General features: G+C 41.7%; 2 protein-coding genes across 3 annotated transcripts in view; one reads left to right on the forward strand and one right to left on the reverse strand.

The window, feature by feature from the left end:
• Positions 1-890: 890 nt before the first annotated feature.
• On the forward strand, positions 891-16,366 carry dipk2b (divergent protein kinase domain 2B). Of its 2 annotated transcripts, XM_048239448.1 has the most exons (5): positions 891-1,290; positions 2,791-3,055; positions 4,026-4,199; positions 4,745-5,033; positions 15,459-16,366. In XM_048239448.1, the coding sequence occupies exons 1-5, from the start codon at positions 1,046-1,048 to the stop codon at positions 15,815-15,817; spliced, it is 1,332 nt and encodes a 443-aa protein (XP_048095405.1). In that variant the 5' UTR covers positions 891-1,045; the 3' UTR covers positions 15,818-16,366. The 2 variants fall into 2 exon arrangements, with proteins under 2 accessions (XP_048095405.1, XP_048095406.1); XM_048239449.1 differs by lacking the exon at positions 4,026-4,199.
• A 1,907-nt stretch (positions 16,367-18,273) lies between these two features.
• Positions 18,274-20,333, reverse strand: part of kdm6a (lysine (K)-specific demethylase 6A) — a 73,818-nt gene continuing 71,758 nt past the window's right edge. Inside the window, 2 exon segments of the mRNA XM_048238432.1 lie at positions 18,274-18,861; positions 19,944-20,070. Coding sequence (XP_048094389.1) covers positions 18,454-18,861; positions 19,944-20,070 — 535 coding nt within the window. The 3' untranslated portion in view covers positions 18,274-18,453.

Here is a 20,333-nt window from a genome sequence, read left to right on the forward strand (position 1 = left end):
AAGTAATATGAACTGCGCTGCGTTTTCCGCTCTACGTCCGCACTCCGCAACCTTCATTTAACTTTATCCAGTGCCATACATCAAGTGCCATCTTTAATTACTCCTGTTTCTTTAAAAACAATTATTCAAATGAATAGATCTATCAATTTCAAAAACACAGCTTTTAACAAAGCTATGTCAAGTCAACTTTCAAAACAGACACACACACACACACACACTCAACAGTACACTCATAAACGGCCTCTCAGGTGTTCTGCTGTTATGTCCATGTCGACTCTGTGATTCATCAGCCTAGGCACCACAACCCTAAAACCACCTACAAGACCCATTATTTGAGCATCAGTCTATGAAATTCCTAAAGGTTGAGACATCAGACCAAAACACACAGACACACTCTCTTTCTCACACACACACACACACACACACACAGAGACATGATTTAAAACAGCATCTCCTTCCCATCTGCCATCTTTTTATGTTCATGACCACAAAGTAATTCTACTGTCACAATTCTATAGGCTGTATACACAACTATAAGTACTATGAATACTGCAAACTCAGCTCTGTATATGATAATGTGTATAAATGTGAGTATGGTGTTTGTCTTATCTTACTACTGTTTTAGACCTATAGTCTGTACATTTGTACGTTAGTGTGCTGTGTACTGATTTAGTCTTGACTGCTACTGTATCTTGACTCAGGTTCAGCCGGGGTAGGTTTGGTCGCGCGTGCCCCAACAAGGCCATTGTCCATGCAGGCAAAGGGTAGAGGAAGTGTCTCCATGACAACGGGGGTTATCTGCATCCTCCATGTGCTTCCTGTGGAGGTGAGTGAGGAGTTAGGCAGCAGGGTGCGGTGGCCGAGACACTACACCAAGAGACAGAGAGAGAGGGAACCCAGGCAGACAGGGCCATTCAGAAGCTACAAACACTCTGGACTGTTTTCTCCTTTCTGTGTGTTTGTGAGAGTGTGTGTGTGTGTGTGTGTGTGTGTGTGTGGCAGCCCTGTCAGCCTTATAACCACAAGAGATGAGTGCCATGGCAGGATGGCACTGACATGCCCCAGAGCGAGGGCGGGGAAGATGCCGCCACCGGCCGTTCAGCTCTGGGCGGCAAGCTGGGTACTGGCACTGGTGGCATTGGCCGGGGCTGCGGTGGCGGTGACGCCATACCCACCAGGGATGCGCCAGGAGAAAGCCTACAGCTTCGGGAGAGGCTTCCTGGGCCTGGATAAGTGCAACGCGTGCATGGGGACCTCTATATGCAAGAAGCTCTTCAAGGAGGACATACGGTAAGGACACTCTCAGGGCAGACCAGTGTGGGAGAGGGGAGACTTAGAAGACTTAACATTTCCTCCAGATTTTTCAGAAACCCTGTAAAGATTACATAAGTACTTACGCTTCAGCACTGAATTCAGGTGGACTATACCAATGAGTGTCTTCCTTTTAAAAACATCACACTTTTCCCTGAGGCTGATTCTCATAAATGGAGTGGTAGGTAATGTCAGCACCAACACTGGATTTGCTGGCAAATGCAATCATCCCAAGAAACAGCCCAACAGGATCCACAAAAAATCTAGATTGTACCAGCACAACAGAGTAGTTTAAGAAGACATCTTGGTTAGAAAATGTAAGCTTTCCTTTTGTACGGTGAAACCGTGTTTAACCAGCATTTGGTATGTTATTATCAAAATATTAACAGAAATGGCACCTTCGACACTTAAAGTGCAAACAATGCTGAGCAATCACCCATGAAAATGGTTGTAGTTTAGAGTTTCCTGATCGCTGTGTATTTGGGAAGTCCAGGGGGATCCCAATAGTCGTTGGTCACTGCGTACACCCCCCACCTCCCCCGGTCAAAGGACAGGATGTTTGATCAAGCTTGGTTTATTGTTAGCAAGCGGACACCAAAAACACCTGCCTCCCCAGCGCAGGAGTGCCTCTCTGGCTGTTATATGAAAGCTAGAGATAGATAGATAGATAGATAGATAGATACTTTATTGATCCTCAAGGGGAAATTCAAGGGTCTCAGTAACATACAGACATCACACACAACATGTACTACATGTAGCTCCTGTAGCCACCTTCAGCCCATTTGTCAGTGAACAGAGTTGTATCTCACCACCCAACCAGCGTTTCCGTTCCTGTCAACACGATAAGCAAACACGATGGAAGCAAACAAGATCGGCTTCAAAGAGGGCTCAGACATACTGGTGGCTGTGATATACAGGGGATTTGTACTGCCAAAAAACTGACACCTAAACAAACAACAGAGACAAACAGGGACAAAACATAACAATGTTATACATATTAATCTGGTCCAAAATGCAGAGCAGCAAACATTTGTTTGTGCATCTAATGTGATGAAAATCATTTAATCAAATGAGATCATAAGACTCAACAACAGTCCAACATAACAACAGTAGAGTCACAGAGTCGGTGTCAAAGTTGCTCATAAACACCTACATTCCCAATCAAAACAAAAGCAGAAAATCACAGCATTCGTAATTAGCAGCTCTCTAAACAAAACATTTTTTTCCCCAAATTGGTGAGATGTTATGTGGAGCAATTTGAAATATATAGAAAATATCTACAAAACATCTCTCTGTATGTCTACCTCCAGATTTGAGGAGACAGGAATTATGCATGCTTGTCGACATTATTCAAGCTGGAATGTGCAATGTAACAACAAGTTATAATCTATGTATAATTGATTGTCTGTAACTGAATATGTGAGCCAAGAGGTCATATGTGGATTAGGTGTGTTGAGATTCTCCACCTGCCTCTCTCAGCTTTGACAGATGGCTGTCCTCGGACCTGATACTACCCAAGGCCAGCCGGCAGAGTTACCAAGGCAACCTAACGGATGACTCGGAGACGTGGCGGCCGGTGGTGCTGTCTCGGCTGCTGCCTCCGCTGCGCCACCAACTGTCTGACCGCAGCATCTGCAGCTCGGCTGGCCGGCCCCCGACCTGCAGCATTGAGACAGCACTCAGGGCCACGCCTCGCTTCCAGAACTGGGCACGCTCACACCTGCTCTACCCCAGCATGGTGCAGGTACACCTGGGGGAAGAAGGGGGGCATGATATCCTTGGGGATATGATTGTAGCTTTACCTAGCATGCTTTATTTACATTTGTATTAGCATATACACACAGCACATGGAAGCTTCTCCAACACACATATTGCACACTGCCCCTCCCCACATACACAGCACACTATCCCATCTCCCTGTCATCCCCCAACACACACACCAAGACCCTGGCAGTTGGGTTAGCCCCTTGAGCCGTTTGGATCTGCCCAAGGTTTCTTCCTTGGTTGGGGAGTTTTCCTTGCCCCTGTTGCTCTTGGGTGCTCCTTGTTGGTGCCCCCCACCCAATCCCAATCCTCCCCCCACCTTTTTATGCAGCCCTTGCCACTTAATCTACTAAACCCCTCTTCTACTGCACTTTTACCCCCCATTAATGCACAAATAGGCTGACACCAGACATAATTTCACTGCATTTCTTACTTCCAGTAACTATATGCATGTGACAATAAACTTCCTTGTATCCTTGTATCCTTGTATATATATTTTTATTTACATTTTGGTTGGTAAAAGTTTGGATAAAGTGTCCGCTAAATACCACAATTATTTACTTGAATATAACAAAGGGATAGACATGTTTAAGCATAGAATGACAAACATTCAATATATCATGTCATCTTATGAAATCCACAATCCACAGGGTCCACATCTATCAAAATGTATATAAAATGTATATTTTCTCTCCATCTGTTGAACTGATTTGATAATTCTTTGAATAGACTAACTCCTCAGTGGGAAGTTTAGAAGTAATTAGTGACTTTTGAGCCCCCCACCCGTAAATGTCAGGTCTCTCCCAGAGATCATTTGGATCCAGTGAGGCTCTGGGCTAATCTCTGAGGGGGCTTTGGTGCTTGTAAGAGCTTGCACAGGTAGATTAACACCAGCCTTACTCTCTACCTCATTTCTTCCTCTGCTCTCGGTGTGCGACACTTATCCCCAGGGTTTGTCCGCCCCTTTGCTCCGATGTCCATCTCAGCGTCTGCTGGACCGTGTGGTGCGGCGCTACGCCGAGGTGCTGGACGTGGGCAGCATGCAGATGAAGCACTTCAGCGACAGGGACAAGCTCCGCCTGCTGTACACGCTGGCCGTCAATCAACACCCACTCATGCTGCAGGTGCGATGTGATGGCGGCGATGGAGAGACAGACGATCAGCCCCCGCCCCCGCGTTTCCGTGAGCGATCTGCGGCAGCACTGTCATTAAGTGGTCAATAGGCGCACTTGAAAACCTGTCTGGGGAAAAATAAGGTTCACACACAATAGTGTTCCGAGGGAAGAGAACTTTTAGTGGACACAGTGAAGGACACAGAGTACTGTGTCTGAACATTTTTTCCATTTCCATCTTTTTTTCCCCCAAAGTTGCAGCAGGCCTTTGTATGTTTCAGGTCTTCATTAACACATAAAGAATATTTTGTGCCACTAACCAATAAGAAGGGCTACCCAAATAACATACATTTCCACAAAGTATTTACCATTTCAGAACTAAAACTATTCATGTATAAGCATCCTGAAGTTTTGTGATCTTTATCATTTCAAGCCTCTTTTCCCTCCTGATTTCTGAGGTGTTACAGGTCTTCAGTAGCACATGATGAATGGGGCAACTACATCCCTGTCTTGGTACTTCCTGTTTTTAACGCACTTCACTTCCCCTCTGCCCACAGATGTTTCCTGGCACAGAAGGATGGCCGTTTCCACGGTACCACGGCTCCTGCGGTCGGCTGGTGGTGTGGGCGGGCACTCGCCCCCTGAGCGCTCTCCGCTCCGCCTCCCTGGAGCAGCGGGCCGACGCGGCCTATCAGCTACTGCACATCGCCCAGGGCCTGGCCACCAACAGCCTGCGCTTCAGGCTCTACTACACCCAGGCGTCGGAGGACATGTTCGGGCTGGCCGATGACGGACGAGTGCTCGTCATGGACGCCAGCGGCGTCGGGGTCATCGACCTGCAGGAAGGTATGATGAACCAGGAAGACGGAGGAAGACTTCAGGGGATCTGGGTGCTGTGGGAGAGAGAGGTGCCACTTGAGTCGGTTGAGAAGTGATGGTGGTGGGGGAGCTGTGGTGCAACCAGCAGCAGCCCGACCACATAAGGGTCCAAGTGCCCATGGGGACCCCGGCCACATAAGGGTCCAAGTGCCCATGGGGACCCCGACCACATAAGGGTCCAAGTGCCCATTGGGACCCCGACCACATAAGGGTCCAAGTGCCCATGGGCACCCCGACCACATAAGGGTCCAAGTGCCCATGGGCACCCCGGTTCCATTCTGACCCATCGTCATTTCCAGATCCCACCCCATCACTCTCATTCCCCATCACTCTCAAATGTTCTATCCACATACAGTCAAGAGGCCCTAGAATATACTTAGAAATACGAAATGGTGAGGGTGAACACCAAATTCTTTCAAAGATTGAAGGAGTGAGGGTCTCCTTGTGATGAATCCTTGTCCTGAACAAGGCAGTGGAAGCAAGGTTACACCAAGGTCAACACAAAGTACAAATGCACAAACTGAGGAAATATATGGGTCTTGAGATGAGGAACATTGAGGAACTTCTTAATGTAATGTGTCTAAGACAGCAGTGAACCATCTGATAACAATAAAAAGCCAGGCAGAGAAAGTTGGTAAGAACTGCATTACATCACAGAACAGAGTTCTGTCGGCAGACTTAAAAACTTTTTTTTTCTTTTTGGTGAACAAAGCTGCCTCTGTTGAATGAACCGCAGTAGGTTTGCAGGCTCTTTCAATTAGGCTAGTAGTTATAATCCGACATTAATTACTTTTCGGCTCAGATGTGGTGTGCCACGGTACAGCCCTGTCAATTAATTCTCCAGGTTAATATGCTACATTTCGCTCAAGACAGACGGAGCCATTGCAGGGCACTGGTATCACTTCACATATATGCCACACACACACACTACACTGTAAAATACACAAAACCACATCACACACATACTGTGTAATATAGGAATTCTCTATTTGGGGAAACGTTTAGATGTGTGGACAGTTTAGTCGAAGGGCTTTCTCACCAAATTTCCACATAACTAACCGACTATCACATAACTGACAGCCTTACCACTGCATGTGCTGTCTCCCCAAACTACAGCTGTAACACGCCATGATCAATAGCATTGGTTCTATGCAGTTGGAGTCATCATGGTTTCTTTAGTCAAGGCACTGGTGATGGGCAATGGGTCTATCAACAAGTGAAAGAAGTTGAGTAAAAATTATCATTTAAAGCTGTTGAGTTTGAGCGCAACAGCTCGATACAAACAAGTTGACTGTACATATCCAGCCACACTCCACCCCCCCTCCCTCCTGCTAGCATGGCTGAGCTCTTGACATTTAGACACTAATGACTTCTAGGGTCACCCAACAGGACCCCATGCTTTCTCAGAAAAACCACATCATCATCTCTAGTGGTTTGTTTAAGGTCGGATATGAAGGTCGCCTCGAAAATGAATGAAACATTAAACATTAGACCTGCGTATGCCTCCGATTAAAAGCAGATAAAGACAGCGATAAACTGAGAAGATGAGAGCATCTTACACAACACTCATGACAGCCTACCAAGCAGTAAGATGATTTATACAAATTCAGCAATGCGTGGTTCTACCTTTTCTTTTTCACAAATCTTGTATATATCCCCTACTGTGGCTGGTGTGACAGCTTGTTTTGTTTACAGCAAGCATTCAAACTGCACATCTAATGAATCTGCCAGCTAATAACATAGCAAGAGATCCATAACCTTTGGTGTCTGCTTTTTGGTTTGGTTCGGAGATACCAATAAATGATCTCCAACTGAGTAAGTGCACTGTGTAAAACAAGCCACAGTTCTTGAACTTCAACATACAAAGGTCAGTGACTTAACTCACAAAACAGCTAAATGTTTTGGCACCTACAGACAAGGCCACATGATTGAAAACAAAACACTGGGGGAAATTTTTAATTTATGCATTGTAACACCCACCAACGTAATAAAAATCAGCACAAAATCAGCACGTTTTAAACGTAATAATCCCACCAACGTAATAACTATTGCCTACTGCCAACGTAATAACCCAATTTCCCACCAACGTAATAATTATTACATTTGCAGGAAGTTATTACATTGGTGGGAAGGTTAAAAAATGATTACATTTACTTCCTATCAATGTAATAAATCACTGATTTAGTGATATTATATATGTTTTATCAGTTGTAAGGGTATAGTTGTCAATAATTGTCACCATCTAAACCATCTCATGTCGATAAAACTTTGTACCCCCCCCCCCCCCCCCATCCTTTACTTATCCATCAGCTTATTATTCATCACCTCTACTAGGACCCAAGCAAAGCTACATGGACACCCCTTGTGATCTTTTGTTATTATTTTACTTAAATAAATATCATAATTGCAGTCTGTGGCAGCCCTAGATCCATATAGTAAATATTTTTTAAATGTAGTTTATTTATAGGGACTCTTCATGCAAAGTTGATTTGTCCTCCATTGTGTGTTTGCCTTACACATAGTTCAACACCTTTGGGGGCCAATCAGATTACTACCTTTAGTTATTTTCATCACCTTTCTACTGGGGGCCAAGCAGATGTGAATGCACCCAATGTCTTTCTGCCTTCTCTTACTGGGGGCCAAGCAGTAAAGCTACAGTGTTTCTACTCTTCTGACTTATGTTTTGTTAATAAATCGAGGTGTCCCAATAGTTAAAGGCAGAGGCAGAGCCGGTCTTCTTGACTTTAAGGAGATAGGTAAATTACCCCTAGAGCTTGAAAGGCTAGATGATGGGACTGGCATAGAAGCCACACTCAGGAGCAATGGGACAAAGACCTGGCGATTAAAGTACAACCAAACAAAGCTACAGTGATGGCGCAAGTCATTAAAAATGGTGAAGGAAGCTGTGCCTATGCACCAATGGTCTGGTACAGTTTACACAGAGCATTTTAGTCCAGGAAGATTTTACCCAACCCAAAACTAATTGCAACGGAAATCATTTTTGGAAGTGGTGGAACATTGTCAAAATTGCCATCATTTGTGCATCTAGGTCAAAGGCCGAAATTGTTTGGCAGTTATACTGAACTTATTGAACTACATTGTGATATAGGTGTGCTAATTAGGTAATTTTTCCATAAACGGATGTAACTTGGTAAACTTGTACAGTTTGGAGCTCTGGGGCCGTATTCACGCAGAATTTTAAGGCTAAAAGTAGCTCCTAACTGGCGAATTTAAGAGCAACTCCTAAAAATAATGGGTGTGTCACTCTTTAAAAACTTTAGGACTCCTAATTTTTTTCACTAAAAGTAATTTACAAAGCATTTTAGACCTAAAAGTAGCACCTAAGTCTGGGACAGCTTAAAAGAAGTCGAGAGGACTCTTAACTCACTAAGACCTATTCACAAACCCTTTTTGTAGCATTTCACGTCGCAATGTTTTGAAATGCCTATGCGGCTTCCAATCGCGAGGGAACAATTTTGCATTGTAGGCAGAAAAGGGATGCTATAACGCCACCAACAACAACCAAAACTACTCATTGTCAACATGTAAATTAAACGTTTCATTGTGAATCAAATTAAAATGTTCTCCTCTTTGCAAACGTAGGCATAGGCTATGGTGACAGGTTAATTTAATGATGTTGTAAAGATACTGCATCAATCCACATGTTTCATTAGGCTACTAGGCTATTTGTTTTGCCTTAGCCTACTCTTTATTCATTTAGGCCTTTTTATTCAGTTCAGTTTATTCATCATCTTCCGTCCTTCGCATTACCTGTGTAGCGCACGCATTCAGACCTGTCACCTGTCACTCATCATCGTAAAAGACTTTGTGAATATGGCCCCTGAACATTTTCAGATATAAATCCATTATCAAAAACCCTAATGGTCGCTGAGGTAATCAGGGACGCATACAGTTTTAAAAATACCGAGGTCCAAAAACCAAGGACCCCCCCCTATGGGTTGGCTATGGCCTCCGGATTTCTTGCCAAGTTACAGGAACATAAAAAAGAACCAATTTTGACCACATGCTACGTTGTGATTGTTAGAAGACAGAATGCTGAGATGGTTGGAGAATGTGAGAGTCCGCAAAAAGGCTTTGAATGGCAGGCATTGAAAAGAAGTTGCTGCAGCGGTCTTTGACTTGTATTATTACAGTGCATGAAAATGTACTGTACTGTTCTTCCTAGGCTTCTTCTTCTTCTAACGCGTTTAATGCCGCTTCAACCGTTTAACGTAGAAACTTCATTCAAACTATGTTATGTAGGTCTTACTTAGGACATGAGTGCTATGTATGTTTCATCTTTGTAACTTTTATACTTTTTAAACTATTAATTAAAAACTAATCAAAATTTCCCCATAGACTTAACATTGGGCTGATGACATCACAATAAAGCCGTTAAGCAATTAGAATCCTATGCCAGGTGGTCAGACCACCTGGATCAACTGCCAGTCTCAGGCTTTAAGCATACAAACTGGCTCTATTAAGACTACACATCCTGTTCAACTGTTTCCTCTGCCAAAAACTGTTTCAAAATAAAAGTCCTCACTACAATATTTCACTGTTAAACAATTTAACCCTTTAAACTGCTGAACTTTTTGACTGTTCAGCCATTGTAACTGTTACTTGTCATCAACTATGACTCCTACCTACTGTAGCTAGTTAGCATGGTTAACATGTTAACATTGCTAACATTGTTAGCATTTTTAGCAAAACTGCTAAAAAAATTATTAGCTAAGTAACATGGTTAGCATTGTTAGCATGTTAGCATTGTTGGCATAGTTAACATTGTTGACAAAACTGCTAGAAAACATTAGCTAAGTTAGCTAAGTAACATGGTTAGCATAGTTAGCATTACTGCTAATAATGATTAGTTAAATTAGCTAAGTTACATGGTTAGCATAGTTAGCATGGTTAATATTGTTAGCATTTTTAACAAAACTGCTAGAAAACATTAGCTAAGTAGTATTTTTTACATAGTTAGCATTGTTAGCATAGTTTAAATTGTTAGCATAACTGCTAGCAAACATTAGAGCCATTCCAACTTTCAGTTATTGTCAAATATCTACCTATACACAGCAATTAAAGTATTTGAATAGCAACATTCATTAAACTTTCAGTCTGTCAACAACTTTTAAACTATTTACATTCAACTTTTAAACGGTCTACTTTTAAAATATCATTTAACTATCTATCTATTAAACTAGCCGTCTATCAACAACTTTTAAACTATCTACATTCAACTTTTAAACAGTCTACTTGTAAACTATCTATCTATTAAACTAGCTGTCTATCAACAACTTTTAAACTATATCTATCAATCTACTTTTAAACTATATCTATCAATCTACTTTTAAACTATCAACTTTTATTAAGCTATGCAACCACCATATCTATCCTAGCATCACCGTAGTAACCATCTCTGTATTATCTATTTTAACTATACATGATATTTTACATCACAACTTTTACATTTTCATGCACTGGTAATTCCTTGGAATTGCATTTCTAGTTATGACCGCCGCACTAACAACAGCGGTCATATACATGGATTTCTATGCAACGTCACGAAAACATGCGTGCGCAACCAAGAGGCAGAAAGCACCATAGAACAGCATAGAGCAATGCAAAAGAGCACAAGAATAAAATTAGTTTTGTGCTGAAAACTGCACCAATTCAAATCCACGATGGTTAGAGAATGTTAAATATGTTCAATATCCCTAACGGAATGCATGTCTTCGCCAAAAATGACAAAATACAATATTATATTAATAATGCAAATGAACGGCAAACTTTGAAATATAGTCTAAAATGAGATGTTATTATCATTGAGACAACAGTGGTATACAAAACATTCCGATTGTACCTTACAGCAGCCGACTATTTAGGTTAAGTTTATAACTTTGTGGACGGCCACCAAGCGTCTTCTGCCCCATGGCTGCATGCACATTTAGTTTTGTTGGTAAACAGGAAACCCGTGTATAGGTTTAGTCAGATTTTTTTTTTTTTCCTTCAATGAATTTCTGTCAACGATTTCCGGGACACTTTGATCCGTTGCCCACCTGCCGCACTGGGCCCCCCAAAAGGAGGTAGGCCGGACACAGTTTTCTGTGAATATCTCGAGAATTTCTCCAGTGTAACTTTCTCTATACCAGACCTAATGCAAAACATAAAAACATTTCTACATTTATAGCAGTCACATACCCTGAAAATGAACGTTATTAGTTTTACAGTTGAATTCAAAACTCATCTCACGCCACTGCTTTTGAAATGTTTTTGTCTTTTCTTTGGAAATTAATCTGAAGCCTCTGCACCGTCACAGCGCCATCGACTGGCCTGGCATATGCACTACAGGGCTTTCTGTTGGTTTCACTTCTTCATGTGGACGCGGGTTTCTTTTTTTACCAGTGTGTGAATTTCCCCTTGGGGATCAATAAAGTATCTATCTATCTATCTATCTATCTATCTATCTATCTATCTATCTATCTATCCGTTATTAAAGGTGTGAAAGCAGTAAGAAAATGATATACTCGTTGGTTTTGTGTGGACGTAGCCTAAATGTCTAAGTTGATTTTGTTGTTGGATGTGAACATATACAATGACTGACTAACATAAAAAGAAAAACTTGTGAAAAGGATGTGGTCATGAGGATATTCGCCGAGGGATACACTTGCCATTACACCTCAGTCCAACAGATGGTGGTGGTAATGCACTCCGTTTGCAAACTGCTAAAAAAAAACTCACTGAAGTAGATTAACAGGCCAGTGAACCCTTCTTCTTTTCTGGTGAGCTTTTTTTGGCAGTTTGCAAACGGAGTGCATTACCACCACCATCTGCTGGACTTAGGTGTAATGGCAAGTGTACCCCTCAGCCTCGTAATGGCCGCCGGGTGAATAAGGTGAATAGCCTATGGAAACAGTGGCTGTGGACATGTATCCAAAACAAGAGCCTATGATGTAAAAGAAGTGGGAGCAATAACTTCTAACACAGTAGTCTAATATGTTCGTGTAGCACGATCACATGAAAATCAACACAATTAACCCAATTATCCTACAGATCATAGCTGACCGGGCTACAGTGTAGCCTACTGCCACAGCTCTACACAGTCCAAATGTAAAACCAAACAGAAGTTGCAGCATGCTCACTGAAAACACGGTTGTGCAAACTATCTGTTTAAAAAGATGTCTTTATCATTACACAACTTTTCCAGCCTTTTGTTGCCCTTGTCCCAAATTTGTTGAGACGTGTTTCTGGCGTTAAATTCAAAATGTGCTAATATTTTGCATAAAATAGTAAATTTCTCTCCTTCAACAAATGATACTAATGATACTAATTATTGATGGGGTGCTGCTGGAGAATGTGGTAAAATACTTTTGGAGAAAGTGATAAAATACTTTTGGGCCTGCATGCTCCCCATGACGAACATTTTGAAAAATAACCCCTTAAATGATGACTTCTGGGGAAATGTGTGGAAACTAATTGATAAATTGACTTAAAATATATTATATTATAATATATTGATAGCATATTACAATACAGCCTATAAAAACCTACACAGGTTGTTATATCAACTAATTTTAAGCAAGTCTATTGGGACTTTGATCTCATCACATAATACATCAAGGGAGTAAGCCTATAGCTCCTGAGCAAGCTTTGAATAATGTAAAGGTCACACCTGTTAAACTAACCTTAACATTACATTTACTGAGGGTAGAACATTTTAAATCTTATAGCCTAAACCTTATCTTATAGCCTGAACAAAGCAACACTGTCAGGCCTATGTTTTACCTCTATTCTGTAGTCATTGCAAATAACCCCTTATAACATGTACATCTGTTTATATTCATGTTATATTCATTTATATACATCATGTTATATTCTTGTTTTTTTCCCATCTCTTTTCCCAAAACATCTCTGTCAGTTCCATGCCGTTTACACAGCAAAAGGTATCAGCATAATGTTATTTATTTATTTATTTATAAACAAAAACATCTCTGTCAGTTCCATGCCGTTTTCAACAGCTATCAAAAACAAAGGTCATTTTTGGATGGATGGATTTTTTGTGAATGTTTCTTCTTCTACATAAGATTTTAGTCATCTTTAGTTCATGTAATACTTTATTGTCAATGCACAAATTAAGTAACAAGTCAGTATTGTGCACAAATTAAGTAACAGTAGTCTGAAACGAAATGCTGTTTTACATCTAACCAGTGGTGCAAATAACTGACATGTCCAAATGGGCCTTGATGAAATGCGTCGCTAGACTGTTCATACACATTTTAACGGGCCAAAGTTGAAGAGCTGTTGTCCGTTATTGTTCGTGCAAATATAGGCTGATTCATGTTCCCTTGCATTGTGTAACTGAGGTCCATGGCCACCAAGCTCAATCTTTTAAGAAATCAAAAAATAAATAGCGGGCAGATCAGGCTGGGTTCACCCAGCCTAGTCCATAGGCACCCGATATTGTTTAATTTTCGATTGAGATACCCACGCTTTGGCTATTCTAAATGCAAAATGCATCAGGGAGTTATGACAAAACTGTAACTAACAAACTAGATCCTAATAGAAAGCTGTTAGCTTCCCTAAGCTACAGGTAGGCTAAGGCCTATTTACAACATAAATTGTCAATAGGCTATGCTGGCGACACAAATAAAATCTCCTTTGGAAACCAATGGCTTACGCCTTACAGTAGCCTATCAAGCGGACTTAAACTGCCATATCGTGGCGAAAAGTTGTAATAAAATTCACGCAGCTCCATGAGTCAAGGAAAGCGCGAATGAAGTAGCCACTTCTAAATGGGACCCATTACACAGTAGCTTAAGGTGTGTTGCTAAAGCAGCCATAATGAAATGAAGGTGTCATTGTTTGGATACTTCACACACACGTGCTTTTTAATTTCACAGACTACAACTACCAAGCTGGAATGAAAGCACATCGATTCCCCTCTCACACCCTGCACGCACTTAAAACAAAATAAACAGGCGTCTCATGCTTGTATAGGCAAAACTGTATCAGACCGGTGTAACGTTGGTAAATCTTCCATCGCACAGAATGATTTTTGTAGCACGTGCAACAAATGACAGTCGAAAGATTCAATTACAGTGCTGCTATCAATTTGCTTGGTATAACCACATTTATAGTTTTCTACAAATGCAATCAATCAAATTGGCCTCCATCACTCAACCAACGCTAACGGTAACATTACCTAGGTCCTTATTGATATTATAAGATTAACCTACCTGCAGTAAAAACCAAGCATGTCCGATAAACATCCTCAGATTTATTTCGGCTTAAAAAAGAAATGGGAATTACATTTCATGTGAACATCGTCCTATCCTTATTAGACGTTCTTTACGGTACAGTCCTTGTAGAAGCATCCATTGTTTTTCCAACCCACGTTTAACTTCCAACAAAATTACGTCTCACTGCAACGATGCGCCATCTAGTGGACAAACGACTACTTATCGCCAATACTGGAAATGCAGCCATGATGATGATGAATATTTATTTTGGCTTTCTTTTAATCCTACTGAATTTGTAATTATGTATCGGCCGTTCTAATACCGATAGTATGTGGGTGCCTGTGTGTGTGTGCATGTGTATATGTGTGCACTGCCATCTACAGGCCAATGAGTGTACAGTCACTAAATGTACACATAACCTAATTTTTTTTAGCCCCCATGGATGAAATTCTACTTAAACTTGGCATACCCCCAGAGAATGCCAGGTCAATCATACACATAAAATTTGGTGCAGTTCAGAACATCTTAACTGAAGATAGGGCGATTAAAGCAGAATAATATTGCATTTTCAATTTTTACCGGGGGGGTGCAAATCACAAATGAGTGATTATGGGCCAGGTTGATGTGGGCCCTTGAGAGCAACATACCATAAAAGATTCTTCATCCCTCAGTGCCACGGTTCAGGTAGTTATTTAGGAAAAACTGCTTTTTTTGTGGTTCGGGGCCCAGCACGGGTGGTAGTGGCCCCCGACAAAACGAAAAATTTTCCGTAAAAGTCTAGTGGGGCTACATACCCACCAAATTTCATGTGCCCCGTGGTTCGGGTGTCCCGGTATCGTTGACCAAAAATTCAGGAAGTAGATAGGGGGGGGGGGGGACTTTGACAATCCCTATATGACCGCTTCGATGGCGGCGGTCATAATTATTACATTGGTGGAAAATTGGGTTATTACGTTGGCAGTAGGCAATAGTTATTACGTTGGTGGGAAATTATTACGTTGGCAGGATTATTACGTTTAAAACGTGTGATTTTGATTACATTGTTGCTAAGTTATTACGTTGGTGGGTGTTACGATGCATCATGTTATAACTCCTCCCACTCCCTCATTTGAAGATGAATGTAAACATCTTCCCGTCTTCTCCCTCACAACAGGGCTTCCTCCCGATGACGACCACACAAACCCAGCCAATCAGGTGACAGACGTTTTCTCCTGCCTGAGCGGCTCTTGCGAGAGGCCTCGCCCGTGTTCCACGGTGCGGCCATCACAGAGCTTCGCCCTCCTATGCCGGAACGTTCTCCCGCGCCTGCTGCCCTCCAGGGACCTGCTGCAGTCCCTGCGCCTGCCCAGCAAGACTGCACAAGAGCTGGCCAGGTGTGCTGATGGCGCCCGGTCTGACGCAGAGGTCACCCAGGCTGCACACTCCCTGATGGACATCCTCAGGACTATGAGGTCGTGCAGCCCTCTCTACGGCTACAGATACCCAGAATGCATCTACAACGACAGATTCTGATACATCTGAAAAAAAGGAGCAGAGCCTCTTGACTTGCACAGGGATTATTGGCAGGATGGGAGTAGGCCGCAAGCAATCACTTGTTGTGTAAAAACAAACGGACAAAGTCAGCCAGGTTGAGGTAGGATTTTCCAGGCTTGCAGAGGTGCGTTTCAATCAGACTTATCGATCTTGGTAATGACATTACACTAAAAGCAAAGACACAATGCTTGTTGCATCGGTTATCACTTCAGGGTGGAAAGCACAACATATTCATAACAGCACATCATATTGCACAAGCAAAACTCTGAAATCCCCAAAGTCAGCCATAATTGAATACTCAACACAGGAGAGTGGATTTCAGTAATAAAGACAACTTTGTTTAATAACGCATAAAACATCCTTCAAACAATAAAACAATCTTACTGAGGGTTTTCTGTACAACGCTTGCTAAGCAGTTTTATTTATATATAGAAAACGTAAGAGGAGAAAATGCTCAAAATGACATTGCTCCTTAAAATTTAATGGCAGGTACTCTGAAAAAAATAACAGCATTCCATCAACAAATACTTTCAAGCAATAAATATGCATTTATAAATAGTGTAAATTTACAACAAGATTAGAAACAAAACAAAAATCACAAATTAAAGTTTATTTCTTAGTCTATGTGCAACCCATTGTTCTTTGTGACGTGGCTGTTATCTTTCTTTTTTCTCTTATTTTGTCATTTTTATTCCCCTAACAAACAAAAAACATAAGACAGGTGAACATAAAAGCTGTAAAAAAATTATACCACCTAACTTTTCACATTACAAATTTTTTTTTTTTTTTTAATATTTTTATTTTATTTTTTTTCCGCTGCCCAAAGAGACCTTAAATCTTCTACCTACCATACAAAATACCAGCTAGGCTAGTACTCATTTCACAGAGAAAATGAGATTCAATACGAAAGAAAAAAAAAAAAAAAAAAAAAAAAAAAATCATGTATCAGCCATACATGAAATAAAACTTAAAAAAGGGAAAACAAAAACAAAATGAAGAAAAGGGGGTCAAGTCAGTAGTCTTTGAGTGATGTTGCCAGTTGTGACATAATATATACAAAAACTTTATTTTCAGTAATTCTGTCCATTTTTTTGTCAAAGTCTTTTTTTCCACTAAAAGAAATTGAGCTGAACCAGCCAGAAACAGTCCTGGAGACCGGTAACAGGGAGACACAGCGAGTGAGAAAGAGACAGACAAGAGAGAGAGAGAGAGAGAGAGAGAGAGAGAGAGAGAGAGAGAGAGAGAGAGAGAGAGAGAGAGAAAGAAAGAAAAAAAGAAAGAGGGAGAACAGGGTCTACCCCCTGCTTGACGGGGTTGATGCTGCACTCTTGGCAGGTTGCATAGACAAGTATCTCTCAGCCAGCAGCCTCGAGGGGGGTGGGGCTGGACCTGGGGAGGAGGGTGGTGGTGTCAGGGAGGGACGATGACTGGACCAGGTGGCAACCGGTGAGCAGGCAGGGTGGGTGGGTGGGTGGGTGGTTAAGGGTCCGCTACAGAAACCAGTGGTGTGGAGCTGGGTCACTTTTCCTGAATATCAGAAACGGCTTCATTTAAAATTTAAAAATTGTCCTCAGAACCAGAAATTGTCCTCAAGAACCAGAAAATGCCTGGTTAAAAGAAAGAATGAAAGAAAGAAAGAAAGAAAGAAAGAAAGAAAAGAAAGAAAGAAAGAAAGAAAGAAAGAAAGAAAGAAAGAAAGAAAGAAAGAAAGAAAGAAAGAAAGAAAGAAAGAAAGAAAGAAAGAGAAAACAAAACAAGAGGATTACTTGAACAGATCCCATACAATAGGCCACAACAGGAATTTGTGCACTACCGCAAATACAGTGCAGATGGCAATTACAAACTCTAAGTGGCATCGAAAGGCCTTGATGACTGCCCTCAGTAGCAATATTTATTGAGGATGAATCTGTGGTTAATGTGTGGTGAAGATGAGGAATACATGACATTCTTATGTGTGGATCAGGCAAAGGATGATTCACTGTTGCGGACTAGTCATAGTCTGTATTACTTGCAGATGTGAGCTTGGTGACCGTCACAATGACTTGCAGGTTTTAACTAGACTGGTCATATATATACTTGGTAGGACTAGCCAAGAAAGAACTAATTGGAAGAGCTAAAGGAGGATGACTAAGATGAAGACAGCTGGTCATAGATTTGGATGCTCTACAAAGTGTTACACCGGATTACCCCCAGATGACCTGAATGATTAATCCTACATTCATAGCAAAGTCCAAAAAGTTATGAGCAGACTATAGAGCGCAACAATCCTGCCCACAGCTGATTCCGGAAGTAAGAATACAACATTGTTTTTCTATTGACACTTGGAGTATAAGCCATAAAATCGTAACTGTCCATGGTAGACTTAAAACCAGCTACGACATGACTAAGCGATTGTACATGCTCATATAGACGCCAAAAGTTAATGGGGCATCAACCTTGTTTTGAGAAAATGTTTTAAAATGTTTGAGAAAATGTTTTATTCGCGATTTAACGGAAAAGTACTACACTACCCAAAATCCTAACGTTGTAAAAGCCAATAAAAGCAATGCCTTTGATTGGTAGAGATCGTTGTTGCATTGGAAATGTTTATGCCACTGTTCCTGTCGTTTCGTTAATCACTGGAGAGTCAAGATGGATACCGAGGCTGTCAGAATCGGTGTGTGGCCGTCCGATAAAAACTGACTTACTAATGTGAACCGGCCGTGCAGCGTGTGACATACTAATGTGAACTGGTCGTGAAGCGTGTGACTTACTAATGTGAACTGGTCGTGCAGGGTGTGACTTACTAATGTGAAATGGACGTGCAGCGTGACTTTTACTATTGCGCCCTGGTCATGAAGTGTGTGACTTACTAATGTGAACTGGTCGTAGATCTGCATCAGGTCGTCCATCCTGTGCTGCTCCAGCACCACAAAGTTGTCAAGGTTGGTGCTGGCCTTGCGTGCGCAGTCCTGGCAGTGCACCACGTACGTCTTCCGGGAGTTGCTCTCGCTGGTCACAAACAGCAGATCAAACACCTCCACCTGCCAAAGTGGACCAAGATTAATGGGGCTACAGTAAAAGAAAGTGGTCTAAGGTGCACCATCATGCTGTTCAGTGGACGAACTTTGAATGCATCTACTATGAAGTTAGAAGTTTTTCACAAACACTTGACATACCCACATCTACATCAGTAGCTATTTGATTTGGTTTGCTGAAAACTAACCAAATAATAATAATAAAGAAATGAGGTGGGGGCAAGTTAGAGGCAGTTAGAATCTGATCGAATATAATCATGATGGCATGCAATGATGGGGAACCTCTACGAGCGCCTTTGACTAATCCATATACGGACTATACAGGTCCTAAGTGGAGAAGCCTGAGGCAGTGCTTGCTGGATTTCGTAATAATTACCAAGAGCATGATGGTGCATTATTGTGGTTTGACAGCCTTAAGAACAACAAGGGTGATTTATTTTCACAATTTAAACAAGTGACAGTGACTGATCGTATCGAAGAATATCTAGAAAGCACAAGGGAGGGAAAGTGATTGAAAGTAAAAGTGGACCAGACAGAATAATCAAAGAACAGATGAAGAGAGAGAAAAACAAACACCAGCATGGAGAGATCAGAGAGAGAGAGAGAGAGAGAGAGAGAGAGAAAAAGAGAGAGAGAGAGAGAGAGAGAGAGAGAGAGAGAGAGAGAGAGAGAGAAAGAAAGAAAGAAAGAAAGAAAGAAAGAAAGAAAGAGAGGCTAGAATTTGAGACAGTGGACAGACGAGAGGGACCAAAGGAAGGAAGAGGAGAGGAAGAGGAAGAGACAGAGGAAGAGGAAGAGGGAGAGAAAAAGACAGAGAGAGGGACACATATCTACCTCACAAATCCTGCAGTAGAAAACCGACGAAAAGACCAAGCAAGCAACACAAAGATGGTGAGATATGTAGGGTGAGGCAACAATGAACGAGTGACCATAGACAGATGACAGAGGGGTAAGGCAGCAAGATGGCAAGATGATGGGGCAGAATGCAAAGAGAGAAAGACAGAAGGGAGACGTACAAAAGAAGGAGAGTGTTTCAGACAGAGATGGAGGGATGAGTGGGGTGAAGAGAGGGCTGTGTGTGTATGCACCTCGCAGATGCTGCAGTAGTGTGCGATCTCGTCCTTGGTCCTCCCGTGCCACACTAGCTCCTTGCCAGCAGTCATCAGCGCCTCCTTCAGCATCTGACACTGCTTCAGCGTCCGGAACAAGCAGTACCTATGCAACCACACACACACACAGATCAAGCATTCATTAACATGTATGTACTCATAGATAGATAGTTAGATAGATAGATAGATAGACTTTATTGATCCCTAGGGGAAATTCAACATCATTCATCAACATCAGCATCAACATGAGCATCAGCAATATGAGAGTTTGATTAGCAACTCAACTGAAGTGAACTGAAGCTGTACTTCCATGTTGTAAAATATCATTGAACTTAAAAAAGTCCTAATATAAATTAAATTTCCACTTAT

Source organism: Alosa alosa, chromosome 3, assembly GCF_017589495.1.
Source record: "Alosa alosa isolate M-15738 ecotype Scorff River chromosome 3, AALO_Geno_1.1, whole genome shotgun sequence".
NCBI classification, from domain to species: domain Eukaryota; kingdom Metazoa; phylum Chordata; class Actinopteri; order Clupeiformes; family Clupeidae; genus Alosa; species Alosa alosa.

What these genes read in the sequence shown, in the direction of transcription:
- dipk2b (XM_048239448.1), top strand. Translation starts at nt 1,046, where the DNA reads ATGGCACTGACATGCCCCAGAGCGAGGGCGGGGAAGATGCCGCCACCG. An exon ending in TCTACCCCAGCATGGTGCAG is followed by an intron (nt 3,056 to 4,025) that starts GTACACCTGGGG and finishes ACTTATCCCCAG; the next exon opens with GGTTTGTCCGCCCCTTTGCT. An exon ending in AACACCCACTCATGCTGCAG is followed by an intron (nt 4,200 to 4,744) that starts GTGCGATGTGAT and finishes CTCTGCCCACAG; the next exon opens with ATGTTTCCTGGCACAGAAGG.